The 19,060-nt window shown below is 40.0% G+C and overlaps 2 protein-coding genes across 13 annotated transcripts in view; one reads left to right on the top strand and one right to left on the bottom strand.

Moving 5' to 3' along the window:
- ABRACL (ABRA C-terminal like) overlaps window positions 1-992 on the bottom strand; it is a 97,666-nt gene extending 96,674 nt beyond the window's left edge. Inside the window, exon 1 of the mRNA XM_072643466.1 lies at window positions 968-992. The gene's annotated coding sequence lies outside the window, so the exon portion shown is untranslated. The remainder of the gene's footprint in view (window positions 1-967) is intronic.
- The window catches only part of REPS1 (RALBP1 associated Eps domain containing 1), a 107,472-nt gene that overhangs the window by 14,847 nt on the left and 73,565 nt on the right, over window positions 1-19,060 (top strand). For 11 of the 12 annotated variants that reach the window (XM_072643460.1, XM_072643458.1, XM_072643455.1 and 8 more), the window contains exon 1: window positions 4,097-4,705. The exons of the other annotated variant lie outside the window; for it this stretch is intronic. In XM_072643460.1, the coding sequence (XP_072499561.1) occupies window positions 4,553-4,705 (153 nt within the window). In that variant the 5' untranslated portion in view covers window positions 4,097-4,552. Of the gene's footprint in view, window positions 1-4,096; window positions 4,706-19,060 lie in introns of those variants that run through there. 12 annotated transcript variants of the gene reach the window in all.

The following is a 19,060-nucleotide window of genomic DNA, read 5'->3' as shown; positions in this document are numbered from 1 at the left end:
AGATTAGAGAGCAAAGAGATTTTTTGATAGACTATTCCTCCCTCTACAAATTTTGGTGTGGTCAAGCCTTTAGACTTGGAAAAGTTCCAACTCATATGTTACTTAAAATATTAATATGTAAAGTGTAGATGGCACAATGGACTGAGTCCTGGCCTGGGAGTTAGGAAGACATGAGTTTAAATCCCGCCTCACGGTTACTAGTTGAAGGCTCTGGGTCACTTTAACCTCTCAGTCTCAGTTTCCACTCACTTGTGGCTCTAAGAAGCTATAGCACATGCAGTAGCCACATCTGTCTGGTCAGACAGGCTAAGTAAGTCAGAAACTCTTCAGTGAGTTGGGGGATATCTACTTCAAGCATATGAAGTTTTCTTTTGGTGGAATGGGTAGATGACAACAATTTGTTCTAAGAATCATGAAGGAAGCTGAAGCAGGCACTGTGGAGCACACAGAGGTTGGTCAGACATCAAAGATACCAAGATGATCCACTACATCCCAGGCCATCATCAGTCTTCTTGACTTTTGTCTTGCCACTGTTATTTCAATAACTCTAGAAGACAGAGTAATGCTGACCATTTTGTGCAACTCTGACTCACTTAAATCCAATTTATGTACCCCATGATGTCACTGGTCCTCTCTGAAAACAAAGTATGAACAACAACATTCATCTGTAAAATGGGGATAATAATAACACTTAAATTACACAGTTCCTGTGATGATTAATTTAAAACATTATCTAAATGTTGGCTATTTTAAATGAGATGTAAAGAAGATGATATGGTATCCTGGACTGAGCAATGGACTAGTGGTTTGACTGTGGACAAATAAGAATTCTGTTCAGCCTTATTTTCTCACCAGAAATAAATGATAATAATAATCCTTACCAGTCTTACAGGGTCAGTGAGGGAAAAGTGTTTTACAAATTACAGACTGCTATATAAACAGAAATGTAAGATTAAATAGCACGTACCTTAAATTCTGCAGGTTTCCAGAAAAAGAGATTGTTTTCAGATTAAGACACAGGACAGAAGAAATGGCACACTTTGTGTTAGATAATCTAAAATATTTATACGTACCAAATTAGTTTCACCTTTCCTCTACTCAGCAAACTATTGCTTCTCAGATAAACAGTTACTGTTGATGTTGAAATCTTCAAATATTTGTGAGGCTCCAGGAACAAGCTTTGGGAGGAGGAATTTGAGTTTATCTTCAGTGATATCTGACATCAAAGGGATGGCAGTAATGAACACATCAGAGGGTTGAGAGAGGAGTATCAAGTGTAAGCCTACACTTGAAATTGGGATGTGAATTCAATATGGAATCATACAAGAGACACCACAAAACAGTAATTATCTTGGGAATATTTATTAATTCTTGAATTCTTAAATACTTGGGAATAATATGTATATATAGCATAAGATCATAATGAATAAAAATATTTCATCCTTCCAGCCTAACCTGCAATAGGGCAAATGTTATTATGGAATCTAAATATGGGAATGGGGGTCAATTTATGCTAAAAAAAAATCAGCTATTTGCCTGGCAAGGTATGCAGAAACTTTCCCTCCAGATGGGATAGAGAGATTTGATGTAGCCTCCAGTCAACTCATGGTCCCTCTGATGGCAGGTTACTCTGTTGTATGCTTTAGGGTCACAGATTTAGAATTGGAAAGGAATTCAAATTTCATCTCATCTAATCTCCTTATTTTTGAGATAAGAATGCTGAAACACAGAGCAATTGTGACACAGAATAACCGAACTAGGATTTGAACCCAGGTCTTTTGATTTCAAATCCAACTTCTTTCCATTTCACTAGACTCCTAAGCCTCGACAATGAACTTAAATGTTAGGGAAGACCTAACTCTATTGATGAGTAGGATCATGAGATTATAGACAGATCTAGCCCTGAAAGAGACCTTTGAGACCATCTATTTAGTCCCACCTCCTTCATTTTACAGTAGCCCATGCTGTCTATCCCAACTCACATTTACACTGAGGAGTCAGATCCCTTAAGTGGTTATCATGATGCCTTCAGGGATCTATGTGTTACCTGAAGGTGTTGGGGGAGGGAATGTCTTTTTAGCACTCTCAGCTCAATCCCCCATTCTGGTGTTCATACTTCCCAGCATGATTATCAATGAGTATCATTTAGTCAATAATCATCAATTAGCTTTCAGAAAGGGTAATTTACTTAGTTCAGTTAATCATAGTTGGTAGAAAGTCATTCAATGACATACTCTCCCAGCAGTACATACAGAGTTCAAGGGAAAATGGACTCAGATGCAGAAAGTACACGTGGCAAAGAGGTAACTCATAACTCCTAGTTACTTGAAGAACTTTTCTTCCATTCCAGGGTACTTAAGAAGTTCTCCTTAAGCATCCTGTCACTTCTTTGCCAAGCTCCTGGTAGAACAGTAAAAATGCCCTCCCTAAATTACACCTTGTTACTAATATCCCACAAGATAGTGTTCAGATATGAATGAGAAGTACAAAATAGTATGGATCCTGGGAAGCTTGCAAGGTCCTCCCTTGGCCAAAATGGGGATCTAGATGGAGGTGAAAGCTGAGGCTTCTCCTTCCTTCCTCTCCCCAGGTCCCTTCTCAAGGGTTTTACTGGAATGTCACACTTGTTCTAATCTTCTCATCTGAACTAGCTTGATAACTTCATAGAGAACTCCTAGGGTGCGATCAGGTTACTTTAACCAATCCAAATAGGATTTCTGGGTACTGTCATTCCAGTTCCAAAGCTATCACATTTAGTCTAAAACCAATTACTAAAATTGAAAGATAGAGAATTGCTTCATCTCTTTAAGATATCGGGATATTGTAACACAGTTTGAGTAGGGTTGAGTGACAATAAACCACCCAGGCCCCACAGACAAATGAGGAAACTGAGGTCCAGAGAAGTGACCTGACTTGTCCCAAGTTGGAGGTCTGGAATGATGGAAATGGGATCCCTGGGTGTTCAGTTCTCCTCATGGTGCAAAAGGAAAGGATAAGAAGAAAAGAACTTACCTACTTCCCAGGGAGATTGGGAGAGTAAAAAGGCACCTGTGTAGCCGTTAATGTGGATGTTTTGAAAAACTAAAAGTGTTACACCAATCGATATCGATATCAAGCTTAGTTATTAAAAAAAAATAAATCATAGTTATTGTAGAACTAGTAATAAAGAGTCACCCCTTGGGCAATGTAACAACAATAATGATTAATAATAATAATAATAATGATACCGATGCCCTCACCCCTGCCATCAGTTTAATTCATTACACATTAGCCATTTTACTATTTATCTGCGCTGAGTACTTTGGGGATAAAATGAGGCAAAAGAGAATCCCTGCTTTCGGAACTTACCTCGGAATGGGGAAAACCACGTGCAAACAAACATACACAAAGCATGCTGCAGGAAATAACGAACAGGGAAGGCCCTGGAATTAAGAGAAGTGAAGGAAGCCTTCCTGTAGGCGGTGGGACTTTAGCTGGGACTTCAAGGAAACCAAGGGGGTCAGTGGTGGGCGCGGAGGAGGGAGAGCGTTCCAGGCCTGGGGGACCCCCGACAGGGGAAAAAAATGTTTTTGGACATTTCCTAGGGCTGGGCTGCGCCTAGGGGGCGGGACGCCGCCGGGCTGGGCTTCTCTCGCCTCGGGGGCGCCCACCAGCAGAGGGCGCTGTTTCCGCCTTCCTCTCTCGGGAGAGGCACGCGCCTCTGCTGGGGGTTTCTCTCTTTCTCTCCTCTGTCTCTCTCTCTCTCTCCCTCTCCCTCTCCCCCCCGCCCCCACCCCCTCGCGCTCGCTCGCCTTCGGCCTCACATCCGGGTCTGGCGCTGCCGCCGCCGCTGCGGCCGCTGTCAGTGTTAGTGCGGGCACGTCCGTGGTGGGGCCGGAGCGCAGTAAATGGCGGCGGAGGGAGGCGGAGCGGCAGCCGCGCTCAGCCAGGCGCCCCTGAAACTTTAGCTTAAAAGCCCCACAACTTTCCCCGGGGCGCAGCCGCTCTTCGCGGGGGTTGACCCCGAAAGGGTGGGCGGAAGAGGAAGCTAGGCGGGAAGTCGAGTGGGGAGCAGGGGGGAGGGTGGTAGAGGGGGCGGCTCGAACCCGCGGCGAAGGCGTAGGCTAGGAGAGGTCTCCTTCGCCTGGCGGCGCCGCGGTGGGTGCCGGAGCCCGAGCCCGAGCCTGGGCCTTGCGCCTCCGGGCCGGCTCCGGATCGGGGCGAGCGGGAGCCTCTCCTTCGGAAGGTGCGGGCGCCGGCGGCGGCACGCGGAGCCTCCTGCGCTTCTCCAGCTCTTCTCCAGCCCTGTTGCTTGTGTCCCGGCCGCCGGCGGCGGGGAGAGGGGAGGGGAAGACCGGGGCTCGGGCCGGAGCGGACCCGCTGTGCGTGCGTGCCTGCGAGCCGGGCTAGGGCGGCGGGCTAGGGGCGCTGCCTGGCGCACGGCCCACGCTCCGTCTCCCCGCGACCGAGTTCGAGGGGCTCGGAGGCAAGCCGGGCCCGAGGCCCCGCCGCCCAGGGGTCGCGGGGCGGGGCGGCGGCGAGGAGCGAGGGAGGGGGTGGGGCGGGGAAGAAGATGGAGGGATTAACGCTGAGCGATGCGGAGCAGAAATACTACTCCGACCTCTTCTCCTACTGCGACATCGAGAGCACCAAGAAGGTCGCGTCCAACGGGAGGGTGGTGGAGCTGTTCCGGGCCGCGCAACTCCCCAACGAGGTGGTCTTACAGGTAAGTGCGCCCTCTCCCTTCCCCCAAGCGATCCTCCTGGCTTGGCGTCGGCCAGGCCCGGGTGGGTGTCCGGGCAGGCCCCTGCCCTTCTGGAGCGCCGGCTCCGCTACCTGCCTGCCTGCCGCAGGCCGGAGGAAAACGACCCCGCATCGACGGAAGGGCTGGGCATCGGCCGATTGAATGTTTCTAGCTCCCAGCCGGGGAAGGGGGCAGCAGGTGCCTGTGGGTGGTGTCAGACTTTTAAGTGAGCAAAAGAAAGAGGTAAAGGCTAGTTTCATAGGAATAGTTGAGGAGCAGCAGAACAGTCTTATAAAACTTTGAAGTTTTCAAGTTATAGTATCCACTTGGGTATTATCTGTGTACATATTTTGCCCCTATTTAGCTTGCCGCAGACAGGGACGCCTTGATTTTTGGCGTGGACCTACGTGGACCTACGTCCAGCCCAGTGAGTGCCTGGTACCTACTGTGTGCTCAAATACTGGAGTCAAATTGATTTATAACTTTCTGTATACTCTGCTCTGCCCGTGAAAGAATTTCAATAGAAAGACTTGTATAGTTATAATTTTGGATACAAAATGTTGGGTAGCTGGGAGAACAGAGAATTAAAGTTCTCCGAACAGGTAGAAACTTAAAATTCTACTCTTGCCCCGCTCCCATCCCTTTCTTTTCCTAGTAAAAGGCCCTTGGAGAAGTGAAAGAAAACTAAATCAGTTTATATTTTGCATACAAATGTGAAATGAAAAACTTTTAATTATTAGTGGGATTTTGCTCTTGAATGAACCCTATAAAGTAGGGTAACATTTGAACCCCTCGGATTTTAAAATGTTTTTTCTCCTCTCTAGACTGTGGACATTTGACTCATCCTAAAAATAGTTGCAAAATAGACACTGATTTTAAAAGCTGTTCTTTTTATCTCCTAGCCTTTAAGAAAAAGAAGTGTTCTGTTTGTAATGTGTTTTAATGTTTAATATAATATCTATTTAAGAAGCAGCAAGAAAGATCTTGCCTAAACAGGATATCTTTAATAGGTCCTTTCACTTTTAACATAGTGATTTAAGCCTCTTATTTGAATCACCAAGACTTAGATCAATGCATACACTTCCATAGTAAAGGAGCAAATGTACTGGCCTAGGAATGTGAAACTGTGGCTTTCAGTTCCATCACTTCGTCATTTAATCTCTTTGAGTTTTGATTTCTTAAGTTGTAAAATGGGAATTTAAGTACATTAGACATTCCCATCTTCAAAATTCTTTTAATCTATGAAAATATACAGAAACATAGGAAATTGTAGCATCTCTGGAGGTATAACAACTCATATCTTCTGTAAGCTATATCTCTCTGGAATGAGTACTATCTGTTTATCTTGTATATGTTAAATTGCTTCATTTAACCTTGAAGCAAAAAGTTTAGTGTCCTATGTATCAGATTTGGATGACCGCTAGAAATTGCAGGCTTCTCTTAGTAGATGAAGTTGCCTTACTGTTTTGTTAAAAGTATAATACTGAACCGTGATCGTGTCTGAGCAGTTCATTAAAGGTATGCTTCTTTTTATAGAAATTAGCATGTTATTTTAGGGAATTTCTTGTATTATTTTGGAACTAAAACTAGGGTAGGAATTCTTAACATAAAAAAACTTTTTTTTTAAATCATTAAGGCCTTTGGACCCTTTCTTAAAAGAGTGATTTTAATTTTAGATGCATAAAATAAAGTTCATAGAATTGCAAAGGAAATGAATTATATCAAAGTACAGTTAAAAGTACATAAAATTACAAAGGAATCCAATTATATTGAAATAATTATCAAAATCTCGAAAAAAACTCATCCCTCACGTTAAGAATATTCTCGTTTTAGACTATATTGGAAAGGAAAACTGATGATAAATTTCTAGTCTGAGGGGACTCGGGGACAATCTGGGTTCTCAGATTTAGGATATGTTGATAGGTACAATGAATTAATTACTCCTTTTTCTTAAAATTTGTTAGATCTACACATATTATTCTAAAATTTCACTATTATGAAACATATCTAATTCGATTGCCCTACTGTGTGTTAGACTGTGGAAATACAAAAAAAATGAATTCATTGAATATCATCGAATTGAGATTTGAAGGGCGCTAGGGATTCCAAGAGTCAGAGTGGAAATGTTTGTAACATGGAGCGATTCAGCCTGTGCAAAAGTCTGGAGGTGGGAGATGGAATGCTAAGTTATGAAATTGTCCTAGTTTGGCCAGAACATAGAGTGCATGGAGAATAATGTGAAATCCATCCTGATGGCTTGTTTTCAAGCCAGATTTTGAAGGGCCTTAAATGCCAAACTGAGAAGCTTATCTTTTATCCTAGAAATAGTAGAGAATTACTAAGGCCTCTTGTGAACAGCTAGGTGGCACAGGTGACAAAGCAGATAGAATGGACCTAGAATCAAGACTCTCTTCCATAGTTCAAATGTGACCTAATACACTTAATTAGCTTCATTGACCCTGGACTAGTAATGTAACTGTTTGCCTCCCTTGCTTCATTTTCCTCATCCGTAAAATGAGCTGGAGAATGAAATGGCAAACCACTCCAGTACCTTTGCCAAGAAAACTCCAAATGGGGTCATGAAGTCAGACACAACTGAAAAACTAACAATGCTCCTTGAGCAAATGAGTGATGCGGTCAGATCTGTGCCTTAAGAAGATAAATTTGTCAGCTTTGTGAAGGACTATGGACTGGAGAAAGGAGAAACTCATGCAGGTGACCAGTTAGGAGGCTGTTGCATTTGTCCAGGAGAAAAGACTAGGTAGTGGCTGGCTACATGAATGGAGAGACAGTATGGAGAGATGTTTTGCACGGGTTGGATTGACAGTACTTGGTAACTGATTGGAAAAAGAGTGGTGGAAAGAATAGTAAGAAGCCCTCAACCGAAATAGAAAGATAGGAGAAGGCATTGGGGGTGGGGGGGTAAAGTGGAGTTGAACTCAGTTTTAGAAATGTTGTCTTTGAGATACCTTGAGACATCCTAATGGAAGTGTCCAGCAGGTGTTTCAAAACCACTGCTCAGAAAAAAGATGGTCTAGATATGTACATTTTGCAGTTATCTTTCTAAATAGAGTCATAAACCAATGGCAGCTGTTGAAATTACCAAACTAGAGAGTGTAGAAAAAGAAGAGAGGTCAGGATAGAGTTCTGGGGCATGCCCACACATAGGAGATGTGGATGGAATTACCTTAGTAAAGGAGACTAAGAGGAAAGGGTCAGACAGATGGGAAGAAAGTCAGGAGAGATCACAATAATCTGGGGAAGAGAGACTATCCACAAGAACATTGTGGTAGAAAGTATTAAATGCTGGTAGGAACTCTTTGTTTTTGTATCCCTGGTGTCTTGGACTTGCTCAATTGAACTATGGCAGTGTTTAGAAATAGTCGACCTATTTTCTATTGCCCTGAGTGAAGTGTAAAAATAAATAAATAACAAAAGCAGTCAGGGTTGGCAACAGTGTGGAAACTCCCTGAAGCAGTACTTCTGTAATACTAAATAGCAAGCTGAATGACTTGGAGGGAGCTTACTAAAAAGTTGAGATAATTCATAGCACATGGGAGAGCATGATATATAATTTAAATGAACTTTGTTCATTGGAGGAAAGGCAGAGGGAATTTCAGATTTGGAGGAACACTATATTCCAAGTCAAAAGCACATTGGAAAAGCTGCTATCTACCTAAACCTTACTTTCTAGCTTTTCATATTTTTTGTCCAAACTTTCAGTTAATAATATATTAATGTCCATCTTATGGCTTGTTGGCAGTTATTATTGAGCACTGTGGCATGGAGGGGCCTATACCTATATTGTGTAGAGGAGGAGAGAGAATGCTGGGCTAAGATCTAGTTCTAATTCTGCTGTTAAATAGATGTATGATCTTTGGCACTTCACTTAACCTCTCTTTATGCCTCAGTTTCCTCTGGGTAAGTTGAAGAGACAAGACTAGCACAATGAAACTAATATAAGGCAGCAAGTATATACTGAAAATGCAATAAAAGTTCAAAGAAGGAAGGAATCAGTATACACTGGTGCAGTTAAAGAAGACATTCAAGAAATAGTACTTGAGCTGGGCTATGATGGGGTTAGGCAGAGAGGAGGTAATAGAGAGGACAATGAATAAAAACAGGAATGATGAGTAAGTTGGCTTAATTAGAGCAGAAGATGCCTCTGGGGAAGGAGTGAGAAATTAGTTGGATAGGGCAAGATTAGGATAGTTGATGTGATAGACGTAAAGAAAACTTTGTTGCTTCTTGAGTGCAATAAAATAAATGTTGAGAGTGATATTTTAGAAAGGTTAATTTGGCATTGTTATATACAATAGATTAGAGCAGAGACAGACTACTAGTGTGTCTGGAAGACCAGGTTAAGAGAGCGTAACTCAGTAAGTTAAAGAAGGCTTGGACTAGTATGGGGGCTGAAAGATTTAGTATAGCTATGTCAGGGAATGTAGGAATAGCATGAATCAGCAGAGTTGAAAGTTTCAAGATTTAGTGTCTAGAAGAATGACGATGACATTAAGTGGAGAAGTTGAGGAAAACAGTTGGCTTGAGAGAGAAGATAATCAAGTAAATCAAGCTCAGTTTTAGGTTTCATGAATTTTGAGGTCAAGATGGGGCATTCTCATCAGCATTCCATATGGAACCAGATCTATAAATGCCTTCAATAATAAAACCTAATCTACTCAGCTTTCCCATGTCCCTCTGCCTCCTTCACCAAGGTGCATATCTTTCTTTTAGGGTTTTTTTTTTATGTACAGTATGCAACTTAACAGTATCATTGCATCAGTAATAACTCTCTCTGTTATTCTCTTCCAGTGTACCCTGTTGTTAATCAGCTCTCCTATACTTTACTCCTGCTTCCTTCCATGTCCTGATCTTAAGCTTTTATAGTGGTGCCATTTGTCATTGCATTGTGTTGGGCACATTTTTATTTTTTGTCTGTTACTTTCCCTAATCTCCATGAAAACCATCATTTTTCTGTTTGCTTTTGTAAATGTCAAAATGATCAAGATTATAGCTTATTTTATATTGTTATTTCTGTCATCTTTGCTTGCATTCAGATTGTAGTCTTTATAGCAAAAATCAAAATTAATACAAAACTAGAAAAAAAAGATAATGCATGTGATTAGCACCTTATCTTAACAGGTTATGTTGAAAATAGAAAATGGATGGATTTGAAAGAACTTCTGTACTGGTTATAACAATTTTATACTGAAATTTAACCAATTAGAATAATTTCCAATGATGAGGAAACAAAAGAAACTTTCTCAGCTAGCATCTCTTTGTCAAGCAGAGATGGTAACTTATATTTAAACTCTTGGTAAACTTCTCTTATGGAGAATAATGCTGTACAATTATGAGCAGTATCATCTCAAAACATTGAGAAGCAGCTGAAAAATGTGTAAAGGAAGTTTGTGAAGAAATCCAACTAAGCAAAGTCATCCTAAAGGATGAAACTGGAAGGACAATAACAAATGGGAAAGGTTTTTAAAATTTGTATAATTCTTTATACCATCAAGGACAATGAAACCACCACACTTTGATTCTAATACTTTTAGATGTGTTACTTGAGAAAGTGCAAACAATACTGGAAAAATGATGAGAAAAACAGATGAACTGTGCCAATGTAACACAGAAGAATTCTGTGCTGGAGGTGACATAATTTTTTTTTTTTAATTAATTAATTAATTTAACTTTTAACAAAATTTTGGGTTCCAAATTTTCTCCCCTTTTGTCCCCTCCCCCCCCAAACACCAAGCATTCTAATTGCCCCTATGACCAATCTGCTCTCTCTTCTATCATCCCTCTCTGCCCTTGTCTCCATCTTCTCTTTTGTCCTGTAGGGCCAGATAACTTTCTGTACCCCTTTACCTGTATTTCTTATTTCCTAGTGACAAGAACATTACTCGACAGTTGTTCCTAACACTTTGAGTTCCAACTTCTTTACCTCCCTCCCTCCCCACCCCTTCCGTTTGGAAGGCAAGCAATTCAATATAGGCCAAATCTGTGTAGTTTTGCAAATGACTTCCATAATAGTCGTGTTGTGTAAGACTAACTATATTTCCCTCCATCCTATCCTGCCCCCCATTACTTCTATTCTCTTTTGATCCTGTCCCTCCCCATGAGTGTCGACCTCAAATTGCTCCCTCCTCCCCATGTCCCCCCATCCATCATCCCCCCCACCCTGCTTATCCCCTTATCCCCCACTTTCCTGTATTGTAAGATAGGTTTTCATACCAAAATGAGTGTGCATTTTATTCCTTCCTTTAGTGGAATGTGATGAGAGTAGACTTCATGTTTTTCTCTCACCTCCCCCCTTTTTCCCTCCACTGAAAAATCTTTTACTTGCCTCTTTTATGAGAGATAATTTGCCCCATTCCATTTCTCCCTTTCTCCTCCCAATATATTTCTCTCTCACTGCTTGATTTCATTTTTTTATGATATGATCCCATCCTCTTCAATTCACTCTGTGCACTCTGTCTCTATGTGTGTGTGTGTAATCCCACCCAGTACCCAGATACTGAAAAGTTTCAAGAGTTACAAATATTGTCTTTCCATGTAGGAACGTAAACAGTTCAACTTTAGTAAGTCCCTTATGACTTCTCTTTGCTGTTCACCTTTTCATGGTTCTCTTCATTCTTGTGTTTGAAAGTCAAATTTTCTTTTCAGCTCTGGTCTTTTCATCAAGAATGCTTGAAAGTCCTCTATTTCATTGAAAGACCAATTTTTCCCCTGAAGTATAATACTCAGTTTTGCTGGGTAGGTGATTCTTGGTTTTAGTCCTAGTTCCTTTGACTTCTGGAATATCCTATTCCATGCCCTTCGATCCCTTAATGTAGAAGCTGCTAGATCTTGTGTTATCCTGATTGTATTTCCACAATACTTGAATTGTTTCTTTCTAGCTGCTTGCAATATTTTCTCCTTGACCTGGAAACTCTGGAATTTGGCCACAATGTTCCTAGGAGTGTCTCTTTTTGGATCTCTTTCAGGAGGTGATCAGTGGATTCTTTCAATATTTATATTGCCCCCTGGTTCTAGAATCTCAGGGCAGTTTTCCTTGATAATTTCATGAAAGATGAAGTCTAGTCTCTTTTTTTGATCATGGCTTTCAGGTAGTCCCATAATTTTTAAATTGTCTCTCCTGGATCTATTTTCCAGGTCAGTTGTTTTTCTAATGAGATATTTTACATTATCTTCCATTTCTCATTCTTTTGGTTTTGTTTTGTGATTTTTTGTTTTCTCATAAAGTCATTAGCCTCCATCTGTTCCATTCTAATTTTGAAAGAACTATTTTCTCCATTTCTTCAGTGAACTTTTGAACCTCCTTTTCCATTTGGCTAATTCTACTTTTTAAAGCATTCTTCTCCTCATTGGCATTTTGAACCTCTTTTGCCAATTGAGTGAGCCTATTTTTTAAGGTGTTGTTTTCTTCAGCATATTTTTGGGTCTCCTTTAGCAAGGTGTTGACCCACTTTTCATTCTTTTCTTGCATCTCTCTCATTTCTCTTCCCAGTTTTTCCTCCACCTCTCTTACTTGATTTTCAAAATCCTTTTTGAGCTCTTCAATGGCCTGAGACCATTGAATATTTATTTTGGATGTTTAGGGTACAGAAGCCTTGACTTTTATGTCTTTCCCTGATGGTAAACATTGTTCTTCCTCATCAGAAAAGATGGGAGGAGATATCTGTTCACCAATAGTCTGATTTTTTTCCCCCTTTTTTGGACATTTTCCCAACCAGTTACTTGACTTTTGTGTCCTTTGTCAAGAGTAGGGTATACTCTGGGAATCTGTAAGATCTCAGTTCCTCCAAGGTGGCACAATCCAGCGTGTATACTGATCTGGAAATAGGGAGAGATTTTTGTGTCCAGAATCTTAGCAGTTTCCTCTCCATAGCCACCTGGCCTCCAGTTTTGCCAACTCAGCGCTGGGGGCTGATTTTCAGATAAGCTGGATGGGCAGGGCCGCCATTCAGTGTGAGACAAAGACCAGCTCCCTCAGGGCGTCTACACAGGGCTGAGGTAATATTCAGCTCCTCAGTGCCCCCAGGGGTTTTTAGGATCCAACAGTGGATATGGCTGCTGTAGGGGGCTGCTGTGAGAATTGCTGCCACCTGCCACATGTGGCCTCTGGGGCTGGCTGCTGCCTGAGGTTGGAGCTATGGGAAGACCCTTCTCCCTTCCTGGCTAGCTGAAAAAATCCTGTCACTGACCTTTGGTGCCTGTGGGTTGAGGGATCTGTGAAACCGCTGCTACTGCAACTGGAGATTCCGCCCCCGAGGTGTCCTTCTCCCAGAGTTGTGCCAAGGCTGGACTGGGCTCCTTGCTCTGCTCCCTCTCCAGTGCAACCGACGTTTCCTGTGGATCTTTCAGGTCATCCTGGGCTGGAAATCTCCTCCACTCTGTTGTTCTCCACTTCTGCTCTTCCAAAATTTGTTGAGAGTCCCTCTCTACAGGTATTTTATGGGTTGTGTGGGGAGACCCTGCGTATGTGTGTCTTACTCCGCCATCTTGGCTCCACCCCCCCCCCCCCATTGCATTATTGTTAAAAATACTCCTGTCTCTGATTGCTACAAACTTATTTTGGGTGATGTTTTCCAATAAAATTTTGATGTTAGTACTGTGAATTTTTGTTTGTCCTGCAAGACAAATTTTGCGAAAAATTTTTCCTCATCCAGCGAAACATACGTAAACCAGGTTTCTCATAAACCAAGGTTCTACTGCAGTTGTATAGTCCTATGACATTACCCATAAAATGTTGTATAAAAGAAATGGGCTTTTATGGAAGTGAGAAAGTTGAAATCATTGAAAGATGTATTTATATGCAGATTAATCTATATATTACAAATATATAGATTTTATATATTTATACCTGTATATCCTCTACATGTGTATAGGTACATCCACACACATCCACACATGAATGTTAGCTGTTACTATCATTGACTTCATGAGGACTTGGAAATAAAGTCCATGAAAAGAATAGTGTCAAGGGAGATGAACAAGCAGTTTTCTAAAGAAGATATTTAAGCTATCAGTAGCCTTATGAAAAAATACTCAGAGTCACTAATAACCAGAGAAATGCAAAATAAAAGACACCTTTGGAGTTTTACTTCATACCTATAAGACTGAAAAAGTTAATTCAAAAAAGAAAATGATAAATGTTGAAGGGGATTGGGAAAATGGACACACTAATGTATTGTTGATAGAGTTGTGAATTAGTCCAGCAATTCTGGAAAGCAAAATAAAACTATGCCACAAAAGCTCAAACCGTAGCATACGCTTTGGTTCAACAATACTGTTACTCGGTTTATATCCCAAGGAAAGCAAAGAAAGAAGAAATGGATCCAGCACACACACATACATACACACATATGTAAAAGCTCTTAAATTTGTGTTGTGGCAGAGAACTAGAAACTTAAGAGACTAAGTACCCTCATTAGTTACAGAATAACTGAACAAATTAAATTGCCTGAATGTAATAGAATACTATCTTGCTTTTAGAAATGATGAAGGGGAGGATTTCAGAAAAACTGCAAAAGCTTATGTGAACTGCTGCAGTGAGTAGAATCATGAGAACAATATGCAGCATGCTAAGACAAACAACTTGGAAATATGTTAAGAACTGATCAACACAGTGACCAGCCAGGATTCCAGAGTACTAATGATGAAGCATGCTACTTGCCTCCTTTCAGAGATATGATGGCATCAGAATCTAGGTTATGACATAGATTTTTGGGGAAATGATGTATATGGAAGGGTTTTTTTGGCTTAATAATATTTATTATGAGTTTAACCCCTCTATCCAGTAATGGAAAAGGTTCCTGGGAGGGGGGATGAATTAAATTTTTGTAAATTTAAAAAATAAATTATAAAAGGAAAAAAAGTTAAGATAGAGAAGAGACAACATGATGTCACTGTGGATAGAGCAAGTAACCTAGAGTCAGGAAGATCTGTGTTCAGATCTTGCATCAGACACTTAAATAACTGTGTGACCCTGAGTATGTCACTTAATTGCTTTCTGTCTCCATTTCCTCAGCGTAAATTGGAGATAATAATAGCACTTACCTCACAGAGTTGTTGTGAGGACTAAATGAGATAATATTTGTAAAGCATTTAGTATAATGCTTGGCACATATTATTCATTCAACAGTACACTTCCTTTATAACATGATGTTGTTCTTTATATGCTGTTGGGCACTATATTATATAATATTCAGTCTAGCTGTATTTTAATAGATTCTTGAAATACAGTTTTGTTGAAGGAGTATCTTCAAGTCTGTATTTTGTTCCTATACTTTTAGTCACTAAAAAGACATGAGTTTAAGTCTCTTTACTTTAGTCAGCAGTCTGTCCCTAAAAATGTGGTCTGCTCTGTCAAAGTCTGTCTAGTTCTTTCATACATGGCTGTCTTTATGCCTTTGTACTGGCTGCCCCCATAAACTGAAATACACTCTTTTCTTACCTCTACCTCTTAAAATCTCTCTTTTCAACTCTTTGATCAAATATCACTTCTTGCAGGAGGAGGCTTTTTTTGGAAGCCTTCCTTCCCTCTTCCCCTCGCCCAGCTGCAAGTGCCTCCCTCATCAAATTATCTTGTATTTTTTTTTATACTTGCCTTCATATATACATATGTTCCTCCCTATAGAAGATAAAACTTCCTGAGGGCAGAGAGTGTTTTAAATTTCTCCTTGTGTCCATGGCACATAGTGAGCTCTTAATAAATTGACCTTGAAATTCATCTAGTTTAACCTTCCTATATTACTGATGAGGAATCTGAAACTCAGGTAGCTTAGGGCACATATATACAAGCAGCCGATGTAGATGTAAACCCAAGTCCTCTGACTCCATATCCCGTGTTGTTGCTATTTTACTAGCTCTTCAGCATATGTTTTTCTAAGAGAGAAATGTGAATGTTATAGGAGGATCTAAGTGTTATTTTACTTAAGATGAAAACATCCTTTTGGTATTTTGATAGTGGTGGATATCTTCTCTAATGACAGTATCATTATGTATAGAAAGTTGTACTCTGCTTACTGCAAATTCTTGTATAATCTCTTACTGTTTCAGCTTTTTCTGGAGCCATAGGAAATTCACTGTTCAACCCTGATAATTTCCATGTTCCTCACTTTGATGGTTCTTAAGACTATAAAGATACCTCAATAAATGTGTGTGTGTGTTCTTCCTTCTTTGCCGAAGAAGACCATGCCATCAGAGAAATAATAACATGACTTGCACTTGACTTTGTTTTGAGTGAGGGAGGACTGTGCAGGTCACCAGCCTCACTTCTCCTCCAGAGCCATCTGAATCCAGTGACCAGATATTCATCAGGATGACTGGAGATGACCCAGGATGAGGCAGTTGGGGTTAAGTGACTTGCCCAAGGTCACATAGCTAGTGAGTGTCAACTGAGTTGAGATTTTAATTCAGGTCCTTCTGACTCCTGCACTGGTGCTCTATCCACTGCCCCACCTAGCTGCCCCAACTTCAATGAATGATAGAGAGTATGGAGAACTAGTAGTGCAACATGTAGTGTTGCTGATTCAACAGTTACTCATGGTTTAGTAATTGTTTTGGACTTTGTTCCAAATTGCTTTTGTTAATGACTAGACCAATTTGTAGCTCATCATCAGTACATTAGTTTTCTTGTAGCCCCTTGGACATTGGTCTTGTCATTGTTGTTACAAATTTAGCAAATAAGAGCTCTTTGGTGGTCCTGTGGAAGAGGAACAAAAGGTATGTAGACAATATAAAACAAAAAATATCAATAAAATTTGTCTTTTTTTAACAAGAAATAATTGCTAACTTTACAGTGAACATAGAGGGCATAATTATGAAATTTGCAAGTAACATGAAGCTAGAATGATATAAAAGTAACTTGACAGTCTAGAACAATGAGCCAAATCCAGTAATATGAAATTTAATAGGTAAATATCAAGGCTTACACTAAAGTTATTAACTTCACAAGTACAAGATTGAAACTGTTGTGTCAAAACAATAATTTTTTTTAATACAAGTGTAAGGTAGAAAAGGCATAGCTAAAGATGAGTGAAGAATATTTGGAGGTTTTAGTGGCTTGTATAATGAAGAGGACCAAAAAATCTAACATGAAAGGCAAACCATTTTTCAGGTTTATAATCAGTATTATCTTCATCTCCTCACTCTCCCTTACCCCATATATCCATTCAGTTGGCAAATATTACCATTTCTACCATCCTATTTTGCATGTAATTTCTTTCCACCCATACATCTACCCCATTAGTACAGACTTTCATCCCCACCTTATTTATTGCAGTGGTGTTCTAAATGATTAGCTTCCAGTCTCTCTCAATTTCAGTCCATCTTCCGCACCAAAGTGAATTTTCGTTAAGTATAGATTTAACTATGTCACATTCCTCTTCCTAAACTCCAGTGGTTCCTTACCCTTTCTAGGATCAAATATAATCTCTTCTATTCAGTTTTCAAAGCCTTTTGTAATCTGGCTCCCCCTTACCTGTGTAGCTTCATTGGACATTATTGTCCCTTCAGAGAAACCCAGTTTATCTAGATCACAGTACTCTGGCATGTGCAGTGTTTCTTATAGTGGCACTCTTTTCTGTCTCTGTGCCTTTGGATTGGCTGGCCCTCATTCCTGGAATGCACTCCTTGCTTACATCTGCTTCATAGACTCCCTCTCTTCCTTCTAGACTCATCTTAAACACCAACTTGTACATGAAGCCTTTCTTGATTCTCGCAACTGTTAGTGCCCTAAGTGCTTATATTTATATATACTTATTCCTTTTATTTATATTTATTTATTTTTATATTTATTTATATTTATTCCATATATCCTTATATATGTCTTTGTTTCCTCATCCATTAGAATAAAACATATTGTAAGTAGGGATTATTTCATTCATCCTATTTGTTTCCCCAGGGCCTAGCACTGAATCTCTTACAAAGCAGGTGCTGAATAAATACTTGTTGACATCCACCAATAAAAATGTTAAACTTCTTAAGACCATGTACAAGATACCTAGGATTTTCCACTAGAGACTTGCCTTCAAATTGACTTGAACTTTTTTTTTTTAAACCATTGATTTCATCTGTATAGAGAACTCTCAGTATAGACATTCCCTCCAACAGTGCAGATAGGACTCTGGTGTGTAACTTACAGTCTTAGAAGTCTGGAATTTATAACCTAATGTTATCTGGGTCACTGACTGTTGAAGTCACTTGCCTGTGGTCACAGGGGTAGTAGGTATCAGAGGCAGACTCAAACTTTAGTACTCTTCTATCCACTCTGCAGTGATGCTTCTACCTGTTGATGAGTATTTGGGAATGTGGTCCTTCATGGCTGTTCCCTCCTTACTATACTGTTACTCATCCTCATCTCTGTCTCATCCATAAGGATAACATGTGAAACTGTCAAATTCTTTGTTAAAATCTGGGTATACTCTTGTCTGTAGCATTTACCTGATAGATTAGTCTGGTGAACACTTTTCTTTCTTTTTTTTAAAGGAGATAAAGTTAGTCTTGCATGGACTTAGAGTCAGGAAAATCCGGGTTTGAATCCTAGAAGTGACAAGCTATGTGACCAGGAGCAAGTCCCTTACCCTCTCACACTTAAGCTTCCTCATTTGCAAAATTGAGGTAAATAGTACTTATAGAACTTTACTCATAGGGGTGCTTTGAAGACCAAAAGAGATAATATAGGTAACGCAATTTGTAGGCCTTATCAAAACATAAATGTTAACTCTTATTATCAATGAGGGAATCGTCCTTTTTTTTTAAATATTTTTTTCCAATTACATATAAAAACAATTTTTATCGTTTTTTAAACTTTGAGTTCCACATTCCTTCCTTTCCCTCCCTTTCATTGAGAAGCCAAGCAGTTTTATATAGGCTATATATGTACAGTCATGCAAAATATATTTCCATATTAGTCATGTGAAAGAAAACACTGACCAAAAAGAAAAAAACAACTAAAAAAATAAAGATAAGTAAAAGTATGCTTTTATCAGCATTCAGACTATTAGTTCTTTCTCTGGAGGTGGATAGCATTTTTCTTCGTAAGTCTTTTGGAATTGTCTTGGGTCATTGTATTGCTGAGAATAACCAAATCATTCAAAGTTGATTGTTGTACAATATTGCTGTTACTGTACACACTGTTCTCCTGGTTCTGCTTTCTTTGTATCAGTTCATGTAAGCCTTTTCCAGGTTTTTCTGAAAGCATTCTGCTTGTCATTTCTTGTAGCACAGTAGTCTTCCATAATAGTCATATATACCACAACTTGTTTAGCCATTCCCCAGTTGATCTGTATCCTTTAAATTTTCAATTTTTTGCTACCACAAAAATAATTG

The sequence above is a fragment of the Notamacropus eugenii genome, chromosome 2, assembly GCF_028372415.1.
Source record: "Notamacropus eugenii isolate mMacEug1 chromosome 2, mMacEug1.pri_v2, whole genome shotgun sequence".
Taxonomy (NCBI): Eukaryota; Metazoa; Chordata; class Mammalia; order Diprotodontia; family Macropodidae; genus Notamacropus; species Notamacropus eugenii.
The sequence above is the reverse complement of the archived record's forward strand: the minus strand, read 5'-3'. Positions and strand labels throughout refer to the sequence as shown.